General features: G+C 45.8%; 1 protein-coding gene across 6 annotated transcripts in view; it reads right to left on the bottom strand.

The window, feature by feature from the left end:
- Nucleotides 1-14575, bottom strand: part of FAM13A (family with sequence similarity 13 member A) — a 416553-nt gene that overhangs the window by 117556 nt on the left and 284422 nt on the right. For all 6 annotated transcript variants that reach the window (XM_033959097.1, XM_033959069.1, XM_033959088.1 and 3 more), the window contains one exon: nt 13980-14027. In XM_033959097.1, coding sequence (XP_033814988.1) covers nt 13980-14027 — 48 coding nt within the window. The remainder of the gene's footprint in view (nt 1-13979; nt 14028-14575) is intronic.

Genomic DNA, 14575 nt, shown 5'->3' with positions numbered 1-14575 from the left:
CTCTCTCTCGAGCCTTCTTTTTAAAACTAGCATAAGCAATAATTTCACCACGCAGCACTGCCTTAGCCGCATCCCAATACAACAAAGGATCATCCAGATGGGCCCCATTATGTAACTGATAATCCCTCCATTTATTAAGTAAATTGTCTAAAAACCCAGGTTCCTTATATAGAGCAGGAGGAAAACACCACCGATGAGTGCCGCCATCACCCGCCTACAGGGTCAAAGAGCACCAAATAAATAAGGACAAATCCCCACTGATGTCAAAGAAGAAAAAAGATTAGTAGACAAAAGCCAGTAGTCTATCCGAGATTGATTTCCGTGAGCACGGGACAGATGAGTATAGTCATGTTCCCCAGGATGCAGAGTTCTCCATACATCCACAAGATCTAAGGAGGAGCAAATTTAAGGAATACCTCTGGAAGAGTCCATGCGTTCCTGTGGGTGGGGGGGAAGGGGAGGCAGACTTAGCCAAACTAGGATCATGAAATTGATTAAAATCTCTCCTCAACACCCTAGGCATGTAAGGAAGTTCTTCTTCACCCAGAGAGTCTGTTATAGGGGGAAAACACCCTCTAGGGATTCAAGACAAAGTTGGACAAGTTCCTGCTAAACTGGAACGTACGCAGGTGAGGCAGGACTCATTTAGAGCACTGGTCTTCATGCACTGTCGCACCCAGATTTTTCCGAAGGAGAATCAGGACCTCCGCCTTTCATATTTCCATCTTTTAAAACAGTGTGTTAAGATTTTGGAGAAATCTCTCTTATAAAACCTAATCTAATCTGGGATTTATGGGTTGAACTATGCCTAAACAGGTTCAAGGTGACTTACAGTACAATTTGAGAAGATACAATTTAGTACAGTAAAAAGATGCTACAGAAGTTATATTACAATACAAATTGAGAGAAGGTATAAGATAGGAAGAAATAATCAGATATTTTTGTAAGAATGGTGCTGCGAGGTAGAAGGAGGGGATAACTCATAGTCCAAGGTTGAATGGATGCCAGTGTGTATAGCTTCACTGAGGTAGCAAGGCATTTTGAAGGCTCAAGGGTCATTTTCTGTGTTGACTATGGAGTCGAAGAGATAAGTCCAATTTTTTTCAGAAAGCGAGGTAGTTCGGTTCTGATCTTATAGCTGTTGGAAGGTTGTTCCATAGTGTTCAAAACACATTTGTATTTGAGGCCTTTTGTAATGGGATAGTTCATCAGAAGCTTATTGAGATTTCTCTTCAAGATGGACCATGAAGAAGTGAATAGATTTATGAGAAGCAAGGCGGAGTCTCTATGTAGGATATGGAAGATTATGCAGGCAGTTTTGAAGTTTATTTGAGTAGAGATGGGTAGCCAATATAACTGTTTGTGATATGTGGAGATTGGTTCACATTTTTTAAAACTTGAAAATAAGTTTAAGCGCTGTATTTTGGATTAGCTGAAGTTTACAGGTCAATGTTGTGTTGATGCCTGCGTAGAGGGAATTGCAGTAGTCAAGTTGTGACAGAATCAACATCTGTACTAGGATGGCAAAGTGTTGTTCATGGAACATTTCCAGTTTTGCTTAAATCTTGCCAGCCTTATGTTTTTTTGTAAGAGAGAGTGAAAACTATTCTGTTTAGAAAAGTTCAATTGATTCTTAGCCTTGGAACTTTTACTGCAGTGGCTGGTAATAAAAAGCCCTAATGCAGCTCGATAAAAAGGGGCCATAATTTTTATTCATGATCTCTAACATTTGATTTGTATCTACTTGTGTCTTTTATAAACTTCCTTGGGTCCAACTGGAAAGGACAGGCTGGGCTAGTATGGTCTGACAAGTTCACAAACTTGCCTCTGTGCGCTTCAAGTTTCAAGTTTTATTAGGATTTTATATACCGCCTATCAAGGATATCTAAGCGGTTTTTACAATCAGGTACTCAAGCATTTTCCCTCTCTGTCCCGGTGGGCTCACAATCTATCCAACGTACCTGGGGCTATGGAGGATTAAGTGACTTGCCCAGGGTCACAAGGAGCAGCGCGAGGTTTGAACCCACAACCCCAGGGTGCTGAGGCTATAGATCCAACCACTGCGCCACACACTCCTCCATTGGTAGCACACTGTACAAACAACTTGGTAAGGTTTCATAACTGTGGTATATCAGTGTCTCACAGTTGTGTTCTTGTCAATGTGTGGTGGTATCTTGCTGAGTGGCATTCATTATTATTGTTGCATGTTTTTGTGAGCCGCCAGAAGAATGTTGGAGCTTGAATTAGAGCAACCCACAAACATTAAATTTCTCGTTAAACTTGGCAAGATTGGAAGTGAAATCATTGACATGTTAGTCCAAGTTTATGGAGCTAATGCTATTAAGAAAATGGCAGTGTACAAATGGATTAAACGTTTTTCTGAGGGAAGAGAAAGTATCACTGATGAAGAAAGGTCAGGGCAGCCAGTAAGAACATAAGAACAAGCAGAACTGACAAAAACATTGCAAAAATTTGTCGAATTGTGCGTCAAAATTGTCGGCTGACTATGAGAAGCATAGCAGATCAAATCAACATCAATAGAGAAACAGTTAGGAAAATCATAACTGAAAATCTTGGCATGAGAAAGGTTTGTGCAAAAATGGTCCCAAAGGAGCTCACTGATGAACAAAAGTAAAGGAGAGTTGAAGTTTGCCAAGACCTATTGCAGAGGCAAGACGATGTTTTGGGCTGTGTTATCACTGGTGATGAAACATGGGTGTACCAATATAACCCAGAAACAAACCATCAAATTGCACAATGGAAGCCAGCCAATTCTCCACAACCAAAAAAGTTCTGCCAGTCCAAATCAAGTCAAAACAATGTGCTACCCTATTAATGATTTGCCTAAGTGAACTAGATAAAAATTTAATTATAATTTAAAAATAAAACAACAAAATTCTGTGGGGATAATGTTCTGATATTTCCAGATGTTGCCAGAGCAACTCAGATGCGAAGGAGGGAATTCTTATTGTTAAAACCTAGAGAGTCTTGGCTCTGGCAGCTACATTTTTCTTAAAATTTCCATGTAAGTGTATAATTAAAATACAGGAGAAAGAATTTATTTTTTGGGATCATACACAGCCCTAGCAATTTTTAAGCTTTTGTGAACAGGGAAAAAATGTAGAGAAATAGTTTAAGAACAGGTCTTTATTGAGAGTCAAAAAAGACAGAGAAAGCACTAAAGATGATTTAACTTGAGTTTTCTCAAGTTAACTTTGTTTTTTCCTATACAGTATAAACTCGTTATAACCAACTTGCTTATAACCGAACCTCGCCTATAGCGGACGAGGTCCACTGGTCCCGTCCGAGCGCCATTATGTTCAAATGATTTTTATTGTTTCAACAAAAACAAGCTAACACAAGTAGTAGCATCAGTCATAAAATAACAGTGCAAACATAGCCCCCCTCCCCTCCCTCCCCTCCCCACCCCGAGAGTCCAAAGCCATACCAAGAGCTGAAAGTCTGAGTTTATCCTAAAGATTTAAAAGTCTGCTGCGTGCATGTGGTGTAAGGTCCTGCCAGAAGCGTTCCCAGGTCTGACTAAATTTCCAACCCAGTCCACGATCTAATTCTCCGACCTGTCGCCGCTCCAGCGTTGCATGGATTATCATCAGAGATCGCCATTGTGCATAGGACGGGGGATCACGAGAGAGCCAGTTAGTGAGGATAGCTTTCTTTCCCATCAAAAGCACTCTGATTAGAAACGCTGACATTCCTCTAAGTTTAGGCGTGGCAATATTATAAAATCCAAATAACGCCCTCGGTTGCGGGAGCCAGCGCCTCCCCCAAAGTAATGAAGTGTATTGTCCAAGATGTCTCCAAAACTGTTGAATCTTAGAGCAGGCCCAGAACATATGACCCAAAGACGCATGGGCGTGATTACCCGAGCACCATTATAAACATACAGAAAATCATTGGATATAGTGGGCTTGCATATAATGGTCCCGAGAGCCACTTTTAGCTGTAATTTTCTTTGGCTATAACGGACATGCAGGATCCACCTACAAGGTGTGTGGCATGCCGGTGATATAGTATCAAAATGCAGCCCAGAAGAAAATGACAGAATATTTTTCTTTCCAGTACAGTACGACATAATGCTTTAGAACATCTTTTAGCGTTCTGGTTTTGCAATCATTTCGTGCCATACCAATATTTTGCTGAGTTGATGTTGCTGATATGGTTGTGCAAATACTGCTGTTCAAGTTGAACTAAATAAAGTTAAAAAAAAATGCAACTCTGGATATAACAGACTCTAAATATAATAGACCGTTTCTACAGGTCCCTTGAAATCCGTTATAACGAGATTATACTGTATTCTGAGGTGTATTATGGCAGCTCCCCCAAATTAAACGTGGGCTAGAAAGATTTGTGTTAGAATTAATTGTTTCCTTCCTCTGTATGATGTATATCTTTATCCTTTCCTGTTCTGAAAGAATTGTATGTTGAAAATTTTTTTTGAATTACAAAAAAAAAAAAAAGAATCAAAACAATGTCGCTAACCTTTTTTGATATCAGAGGGATGTTCATTATGAATTTGTACCAACTGGACAAACAATTAACCAAGTTTACTATTTGGAAGTGCTGAAAAGGCTGTGTGAAAAAGTTAAGACGAAAACGACATGAACTTTTCGCCAACAACTCATGGCTCTAGCATCACGACAATGCACCTGCTAACATGATACTGTCTATGAGGGAGTTTTCAGCCAGAAAACAAATAACTGTATTGGAACACCCTCCCTAGTCACCTGATCTGGCCCCCAATGACTTTTTTTCTTTACCCAAAGATAGGAAATATTGAAAGGAAGACATTTTGATGACATTCAGGACAGCTCTGATGGGCATTCCAGAAAAAGTTCCAACATTGCTTTGAAGGGTGGACTAGGCACTGGCGTCGGTGCATAGCTTCACAGGGGGGAGTACTTTGAAGGTGACTAGTGATATTCAGCAATGAAGTATGTAGCACTTTTTCTAGGATGAGCTGGCAAAATTAATTGTCAGATCGGATAAGTAGTCTAAAAAGGACAGGTGCTGCACAGGTGCACTGTTAAACAATTGCCAGCAATGTGTCTTCTTACTAATTTTTCCTTCATGCTAAAGTTGCTCCTGTTCTGTGAAATTTTTTGGAAAATTATTTTGCCCAAGAGAGACTAATGGAAATTTTCAACCTCTTGTGGGTTGGATACAATAATAATAAAAACAATGTTACTGGCACTTATGTAGTTTTATGCTGTAGAAATGTGTCGATCTTATTCTTCTCAGCCAACTGTTATTATCTGGCCTAGGGAATGGGTTCTCTTTCTTGCTGCAGAACTGGCTACAGATGATGTACAGTATTCATTTCTTAGAGGTGCGCTTACTGCATGTCAATAAGTAAAGTGTCACTGGCTGTGTTAAAATTATATCATGTATACTGATTATGTAATAAAGATGAGAAGAGTCACAGGTAAGTGTTATGTAATACCTACGTGGTGAAAGGCTTTCAGAAAAACAAACGCCACACTAGATTGTGTCCGAGAGATAAGTAGAGACAGAAAAAGCTGTACACTTCTAATGTATTCCTTTAAAGAGGTGCTAATCCTCCCTAATTTGTTTTCCTATGTTTAGCTTGGTATTGAACTGGTAACTTAAAAAGAATAAAAAAAGTTTACAGAGCCACTCTCAGCACCACAGCTCAGTTCGCATACTGCCCGTTTCCTCAAATGACTCAAATAACATCTGCCTGCTTAGGAGTAAGAATGATACAAGTGGTCCGGTGTGATTGACTGACATATGGTGGATAACGGACATTCTCAGAGTGATGATCACATGGGTGATTTGTTTGAGGTTTGCTTGATGCTGATCTTGCATTTTGTTTTTATATATGTTTATTGTGTTTGTAATTGATTGTGGATTGTTTGGGGGAGGAGTTTGGGTAAAGTCAAGGAGTATGCACATAGTCCTGAAGAGGTGCCGAGTGAGAATCTGCTGAGGAGAAGAAAAACTCTATTGGAATATCTTACTCACTGGCATTCAAATTTGGAAGAAGGTAAAACTTGGGTTTCAGTAAGTTATTTTGTCATCCTTCTCTTTTACTTTTTTTAGTTCATTACTCTGCTGTTACAGCAAAGTCGGTTTAGGCAATGGTGTAGCCTTTTTTCAGTTTCATAAGGTTGTGAAGATGTGGCTGTTCTGTCAAGCTTATAACAATGTCTAATCTTAATTATCCTGATTGAAGATTTGATTCTAAGAGTTTAGATGGTTTCGGTGTCTTTTTGAACCATATGAATTCTACCTATTAGTATCTTAATAGTATTAATAGGGGCTAGGAGGGTAGGAGGAGAGTGTGGCATAGTGGTTAGAGCTACAGCCTCAGCACCCTGAGATTATGGGCTCAACCCCCACCCCAACCCCCACCCCCTGCTCCTTGTGACTGATCAAGTCACTTAATCCTCCAGTGCCACAGGTACATTAGACACATTGTGAGCTCAACGGGATAGATAAGGAAAATGCTTGAAGTATCTGTATGTAAAGCGCTTTGAGTGTGGCTGTAAAACTACAAAAAAAGAGTATACAAGTCCTAATCCCTTGCCCTTACAAGGTGTGTGAAAGGATGGACAATTTTAAATTTTCTTTTGGGATTATGTATTTTTTTTTTATTCTATTGTGATTGAGGTGATTAGTGATTCAAAGCAATCAAAAAAGACCCAAAAACAAGTACAGGTAGTCCCCAGGATAAGAATGAGTTACATTTTTAAAGTTGTTCTTAAGTCAGATTTGTATGTAACTCAGATTCTTGCTGCTTAAGCACAGTTACTTACCGTAACAGGTGTTATCCAGGGACAGCAGGCAGATATTCTTAACGCATGGGTGACGTCACCGACGGAGCCCCGGTACGGACACTTTTAACTAGAAAGTTCTAGTTGGCCGCACCGCGCATGCACGAGTGCCTTCCCGCCCGACGGAGGAGGCGCATGCGCGTGGTCTCCAGTTAAGATAAGCCAGCTAAGAAGCCAACCCGGGGAGGTGGGTGGGACGTAAGAATATCTGCCTGCTGTCCCTGGATAACACCTGTTACGGTAAGTAACTGTGCTTTATCCCAGGACAAGCAGGCAGCATATTCTTAACGCATGGGTGACCTCTAAGCTAACAGAGAGGGAGGAGGGATGGTTGGCCATTAGGAAAATAAATTATGTAACACAGATTGGCCGAAGTGTCCATCCCGTCTGGAGAAGGTATCCAGACAGTAGTGAGTAGTGAACGTGTGAACTGAGGACCAAGTGGCAGCCTTGCAGATTTCCTCGATGGGTGTGGAACGGAGGAAAGCCACAGAAGCAGCCATAGCTCTGACTCTGTGGGCCGTGACAGCACCTTCCAGTGAGAGACCGGCCCAAGCATAGCAGAACGCAATGCAGGCAGCAAGCCAGTTGGAAAGCGTCCGTTTAGAGACAGGACGACCTAGGCGGTTAGGGTCGAAGGACAGAAAGAGCTGAGGGGACGAGCGGTGAGCCCTGGTACGGTCAAGGTAGTATGCAAGGGCACGCTTACAGTCCAGCGTGTGCAACGCCTGTTCCCCAGGATGAGAATGGGGCTTAGGGAAAAAGACAGGCAACACAATAGACTGGTTGAGGTGGAAGTCCGAGACCACCTTGGGAAGGAATTTAGGATGGGTACGCAGAACTACCTTGTCATGGTGAAAAACAGTGAAAGGTGGGTCGGCAACCAGTGCATGCAGCTCACTAACCCTCCTGGCAGAGGTGATGGCAATGAGGAAAAGCACCTTCCACGTAAGAAATTTGAGCGATTTTGTGGCAAGAGGCTCAAAAGGCGGTTTCATGAGGGCGGATAAAACCACATTCAGGTCCCAGACGACTGGAGGAGGCTTCAGAGGTGGTTTGACATTGAAGAGGCCTCTCATGAACCGGGAAACCAGTGGGTGAGCCGTGAGAGGTTTTCCGAGGATAGGCTCATGAAACGCAGTGATGGCACTGAGGTGGACTCTGATTGAGGTAGACTTGAGGCCAGCGTCGGACAGAGAGAGCAAATAGTCCAGAACAGTTTCCACCGCCAAAGAGGTGGGATCGTGGTGATGTAGTAGACACCAAGAGGAGAACCGGGTCCACTTCTGATGGTAACATTGGAGGGTGGCCGGTTTCCTGGAGGCATTCAAAATGCGATGGACAGGCTGAGACAGATTCTCTGGAGAGGTCAGCCCGAGAGAAACCAAGCTGTCAGGTGGAGCGAGGACAGATTGGGATGCAGTAGAGACTGATGCTGCTATGTAAGTAGAGTAGGAAACACAGGAAGAGGAATGGGTTCTCTGGAGCTTAGCTGGAGCAGGAGGGAGAACCAGTGTTGGCGAGGCCACTGAGGGGCGATGAGAATCATGGTGGCTCTGTCCCTGCGGAGTTTGAATAACGTCCGCAACATCAGAGGCAGTGGAGGAAAGGCATAGAGGAACCGATCCGTCCAGTTGAGCAGGAATGCATCCGGGGCCAGACGATGAGGAGAGAAGAGTCTGGAACAGAAATGGGGCAGCTGATGGTTGTGAGGAGCTGCAAAGAGGTCCACCTGAGGAGTGCCCCACCGAGCAAAGATGGAGCGGAGTGTGGGAGGATCCAGAGTCCACTCGTGAGGCTGAAGGATGCGGCTGAGATTGTCGGCCAGGGAGTTCTGTTCGCCCTGGATATAGACAGCCTTGAGGAAGAGACTGTGGGCCGTGTCCCAGGTCCAGATGTGGATGGCCTCCTGACAGAGGAGGGGAGATCCGGTGCCGCCTTGCTTGTTTATGTAGTACATGGCGACTTGGTTGTCTGTGCACAGGAGAAGAACCTGAGGGTAGAGAAGGTGCTGGAAGGCCTTGAGAGCATAGAACATGGCCCTGAGTTCCAGGAAGTTGATGTGATGTTGACGCTCCTGAGGGGTCCAGAGTCCCTGGGTGCGAAGATCTCCCATGTGAGCTCCCCATGCATAGGGGGAGGCATCTGTGTTTATGATCATGGAATGAGGGGGTAGATGAAAGAGTAGACCCCTGGAAAGATTTGAGGAGTTCAACCACCATTGAAGAGATTGCTGAAGAGACGATGTCACAGAGATGGGATGAGAAAGAGGATCCGTGGTCTGTGACCATTGGTTGGCTAGAGTCCATTGAGGTGTCCTGAGGTGGAGTCGCGCCAGAGGAAGCACATGGACCGTCGAGGCCATGTGGCCCAGGAGGACCATCATCTGCCGAGCTGGGATGGAATGATGAAGGAGCACCTGACGACAAGAGGTGGAGCAGGGTCCGTTGTCGGTCGGAGGGGAGAAACGCCCTCATCAGAGTTGTGTCGCGAACTGCTCCAATGAACTGAAGGCGTTGTGTGGGAAGTAGGTGCGACTTGGGGTAGTTGATCTCGAACCCCAGGAGATGGAGGAAAGAGATGGTGTGTTGAGTAGCTTGTAGCACAAGTGGAGACGTAGGTGCTTTCACCAACCAATCGTCCAAGTAGGGGAACACCTGGAGGTTGTGAGACCTGAGGAAGGCCGCCACCACAATAAGGCACTTGGTGAATACCCTGGGCAATGATGCAAGGCCAAAGGGTAGCACTTTGTACTGATAGTGACGGTGAAGTACCTGAAATCGGAGGTAGCACCATGAAGTCAGATTGATTGGGATGTGAGTGTAGGCCTCTTTGAGGTCTAGGGAATATAGCCAGTCGTGTTGAGAGAGAAGAGGGTAAAGCGTGGCAAGGGAGATCATTCTGAACTTCTCCTTGACCAGACACTTGTTGAGGTTCCGAAGATCGAGGATGGGACGGAGGTCTCCTGTCTTCTTGGGAACCAGGAAGTAGCGGGATTAGAATCCCTGGCCCCTTTGGTCTGATGGTACTTCTTCGATGGCGTTGAGAAGAAGGAGGGAGTGGACCTCCTGCAGGAGGAGGTGGGATTGGGAGGAGTGGGAAGCAGACTCTATGGGAGGACTGTCTGGTGGAAGAGTCTGGAAGTTGAGAGAGTAGCCGTGGCGAATGATGTTGAGGACCCACTGGTCTGATGTGATGACCTCCCAACGGCTGAGGAAAAATTGTAGGCGTCCTCCGATAGGCTGAGGAAGAGGCAACGATGGTGGGAGACTGGCTATGCCCTGGAGAAAAGAGTCAAAAGGGTTGAGATGGTTTTGACGGAGGGAGAGGCTTGGCAGGTTGGTGAGACTGGGAGCGAGCCTGAGGTTGATGCTGTTGACGAGGTCGGCGAGGCTGCTGTTGTGGCGGGTTGAGAGGTCTGGCTGAGAACCTGCGTTGGTAGGAGGACTGCTGTCTGTAGGGGCGAGCAGGCGGGGCCTTCTTTTTAGGTTTCACCAGAGTATCCCACCTGGTTTCGTGAGCCGAGAGTTTCTGAGTTGTGGAGTCCAGAGACTCCCCGAAGAGTTCATCACCAAGACAAGGTGCGTTCGCCAGGCGGTCTTGATGGTTGATGTCGAGATCAGAAACTCTCAGCCAGGCCAGACGGCGCATGGCAACAGCCATGGCAGATGCTCGAGAGGTCAGCTCAAAGGAGTCATAAATGGAGCAAACCATGAATTTCCGTAGTTGAAGAAGGCTGGAAATTTGTTGTTGAAAAAGGGGACCTTACGCTCAGGAATATATTTTTGCAAGGATGATAGTTGTTGCACCAAATGCTTCATGTAGAAGGAGAAGTAAAAGGTGTAATTATTAGCCCTGTTGGCAAGCATTGCATTTTGATAAAGTCGCTTGCCAAATTTATCCATAGTTTTGCCCTCTCTGCCAGGAGCGGTGGAGGCATAAACACTGGAGCCCTGGGTCTTCTTTAAGGTGGACTCGACTAGAAGAGATTCGTGGGGTAGTTGAGGTTTGTCGAACCCCGGGATCGGAATGACCCTGTACAAACTATCCAGTTTTCGAGGGGCTCCCGGTACAGTGAGAGTGTTTTCCCAATTTTTGTAAAAAGTTTCCTGTAAGATGTCGTGGACGGGTAACTTAAGGAATTCTTTGGGGGGTTGTTCAAAGTCTAGGGCATCGAGAAAGGCCTGGAACTTTTTAGAGTCAGACTCTAATGGGATAGAAAGAGCCGCCGACATATCCCGAAGAAATTTGGTGAATGAGAATTGTTCAGGTTTGGAACCGGTATCGACCATCGAGGGTTCCTCGTCCGTTGACGAAACCTCATCCTCGGTACCGGGTGGGGATTCTTCCCACAAGTCCGGGTCCCTGACGTCGGGGTGTGCAGGACGGGACGGTGGTGTGGATGGCTCAGTGTGGTGAGTCTTAGAGAGAGACTTGCCAGAGCGCATCGAGACGGTACCGGGGGAGGAAGACCGGGGGAGGAAGACCGGTGCCAGTCCCGGTCTCAGGGGGACCGGTGTCGTTCCTGATGTCGGGGAGGGACAGCATCAGAGCGTGGTTGCACAGGAGGATTGAGTGGTTCAGCCACGAGCACCGGCATGGACGTGTTCAACGGTTCCGATGGGGTCGATACCGGTGGTATGGTGCGAGGCTCGGGCCAGTCCGGTACCGGAAGGAGTGGGGCCAACATTGCTGGCAACAGGTGTTGGAGTTGCTGCTGTAGTTGTTCCTGCAATTGGCTTTGGAGTATGGCCGCAATGCGGTCGTCCAGAGGAGGCACCGGTACCGCTTTTTTCTTTTTCGGTACCATAGGTGCCGCTCCATGCCCCGGCGATGAGGAGGCCGATGACGAGGCACTCACCGAAATCGGGGCAGAGCGTTTGCGGGGTCGGCGTGATGCCGGGAAGACCGGCGTCGCCGCTGTGGCAGGAGGGCGCTCAAGGGAAGTGGAAGGCTTCTTAGCCGGCTTACCTGGTGCCAGCGACCCCGAGGAAGGATCAGGCGTCGAAGTAGTCGGTGCCGTCGACGGCGCGGCAGATTCCATGGCAGATCCGGTACCGAAAAGGATATTCTGCTGGATCTGCCTATTTTTCAATGTGCGTGTTTTAAGAGTAGCACAGCGGGTGCAGGTGTCAGCCCGATGCTCTGGACCCAAGCACTGTAGACACCAATTGTGCGGGTCAGTGAGAGAGATCGGGAGTGCACACCGCTGGCACTTCTTAAAGCCCGGCTGAGGGGGCATGAAGGGAAACACGGCCTCCGCAAAATCAAAACCGGAGGCCTGAAAAATAAGGGAAAAACAAAAGTAAAGTTTTTTTTTTTTTAAGAACGAAAAAGAAACCCGAAGGGAAAAAGCAAAAAAGAAGAGAATTTCGCGAGCGGGAAGGCAAAAATTAGATTTTTCAACGGCCGTTGAAAACACATGCGTCTTCTTCGCTCCGCGGAAACGAAGAAACTGTGGACCATGCACTCCTCCGTCGTGCGGGAAGGCACTCGCGTATGCGCCAACTAGAACTTTCTAGTTAAAAGTGTCCGTACCGGGGCTCCGTCGGTGACGTCACCCATGCGTTAAGAATATGCTGCCTGCTTGTCCTGGGATAACCTCTGGCTCTCAGCTGACAAAAGGGCCAACTGTCCCTACTAGTGTTGCCCGATTCAGGAAAAAAAATTTTTGATTCGATTCAGCCTATTGAATCGATTTTTCGATTCGATTTTCATGCCCAATTGGGTGTTTCTTTTAAAAAAAACATCTTGGTGGGTTTAATTTATAGCCTCTTCACCCCCTTTGCCTTCTCTTAACCACACTGGTGCTGTGGTGTAAACAAAATAAACAAACAAAAAAGACTTTTCCTCTCTCTGTTAAATCCTAGCTCATGTTTGCGGTCTAACACCAGCTCTGGCAGGATACACGTTTCAAATCTGACATATTGTAATCACCTAACAGAAAATAAAATTATTTTTTCTACCTTTTGTTGTCTGATCATTATTCAAATCTTGTTGGTTCAAGGCTCAGGTTGTCTTCTGATAACTTGCTTACCAGGGTCTCCTTCTTTCTTTGTGCTAACCATCCATCTTCTATCTCTGTCCTCCCCTTCCGTTTCCCTTCCCTCCCCTGGAGGTCTGGCATATTTCCTTTATTTTTTTTGTCTCTATCCACAGATTCACCTTTTCTTAACTACCCTTTCATCCAGCATCTCTCCCTCTTTCCCCACCATCTCAGGATCCACCATATCTCCCTTTCTTTTCCCAACTACCCTCCTATCCAGTATCTCTATCTCCCCCTCCACACCATCCTTTGTGTCCAACTTCTCTCCCTTTCTGCCCCTTCCCTCCCTAAATCCCTTTGTCCACCATCTCTCTCCCTCTTCTCTGTTTTTAGACCCATTATTTCTTCCCCCCAAAGTCCGGCATATGCACGTCTCTTTGAACCCCCCCTTCCCTCCCTCCCTCCGTGCACCTCTACACCAAGGCCCACTCCCCTGAAGGTCTGTCCACCCTGAAGGTCTGCACCCCCTCCCTGAAGCCCTGAATCCCATCCCTGAAGGCCTGCCTGTCCCCCCAGAAGGCCTGTACCACCACCCCTGAAAGCCTGCACTGCCCCCGAAGGCCTGCACCCCACCCCTGAAGCCCTGCATCCCCCTCTTCAAGGCCTGCCTGCCCCCCTCTGAAAGCCTGCCTGTACCCCCCCAAAGCCCTGCATCCCACCCCTGAAAGCCTGCCTGTCCCCCTTGAAGGCCTATACCACCCCCCTGAAGGACTTTGCATCCTCCCCAGAAGGCCTGCGTGTTCCCCCTGGCCTCCCGTACATGATTTACCTACTAGCAGCAGCCTGCAGAAAAGATTGCTGGGGCTAGCGATCTCTGCAAGCTGATATAGGTCTTCGGAGCTATTTCCTCTGCTGCGATCCTATGCTGTGTAACAGATAAATTCTGGATCTGCACATTGAAAAATGATTTGTCTACTCATGAGCTACTTTCAAACCAAAACATATTTAGTGTTCAAGCTAATGGAAATGCTGATAAATATCATGCAAAAGTGTTTCTGAATAATTAGTGGGGATGGACACACACACACAGAATAGTGATCTCATAAGCCACCTTCCCTTTGGAAAAGAACCTAACCACATCTTCAAAACACATTATAGCCTTTCCTTGTTGAACTTACTCTCCGCTGGCAGGAATTGCAGTAGTTTGTGATACAGGTACATGGGCACTATGGAGAAAAGAGAACAAAAGAAGCAAGTTATATTATGTTCTATGGGACAGAAAAGGTTCAAATGTCATGTTACCATTATCTTTACCCAGTTATTACTTTTTGTCCTCTATAAAATGGATTCATCTGATCCAGTGGCAACAGGAATTAATCTTCAAAAATAATAAAGACACCACCTTCCCTTTTACCACTGTAGCATCTATCTTCATGATGTATGCTTCAAAAGAGCTCTGTGTATGCCATTTCTACTACTTTAGATCTGACTATAAAACTATTTTTCTATCAAAAATAAATGTCAATTTAAAAAGTAATTTAATAGAAACATGATGGCAGCTAAAGGCCAAATGGCCCATCTAATCTGCCCATCCGCAGTAACCATTATCTCTTTCTCTCTCCGAGAGATCTCACGTGCCTTTCCCACACCGTCTTTAATTCAGACACAGTCTCTGTCTCCACCACTTCTTCTGGGAGACTGTTCCATGCATCTACCACCCTTTCTGTAAAAAAGTAATTCCTCTTATTACTCCGAACTCTATCACCTCTTAACT

This window comes from Geotrypetes seraphini, chromosome 1 (assembly GCF_902459505.1).
Source record: "Geotrypetes seraphini chromosome 1, aGeoSer1.1, whole genome shotgun sequence".
Lineage (NCBI taxonomy): Eukaryota > Metazoa > Chordata > Amphibia > Gymnophiona > Dermophiidae > Geotrypetes > Geotrypetes seraphini.
Note: the sequence above shows the minus strand (reverse complement) of the source record. Positions and strands in the feature narration are given on the sequence as shown.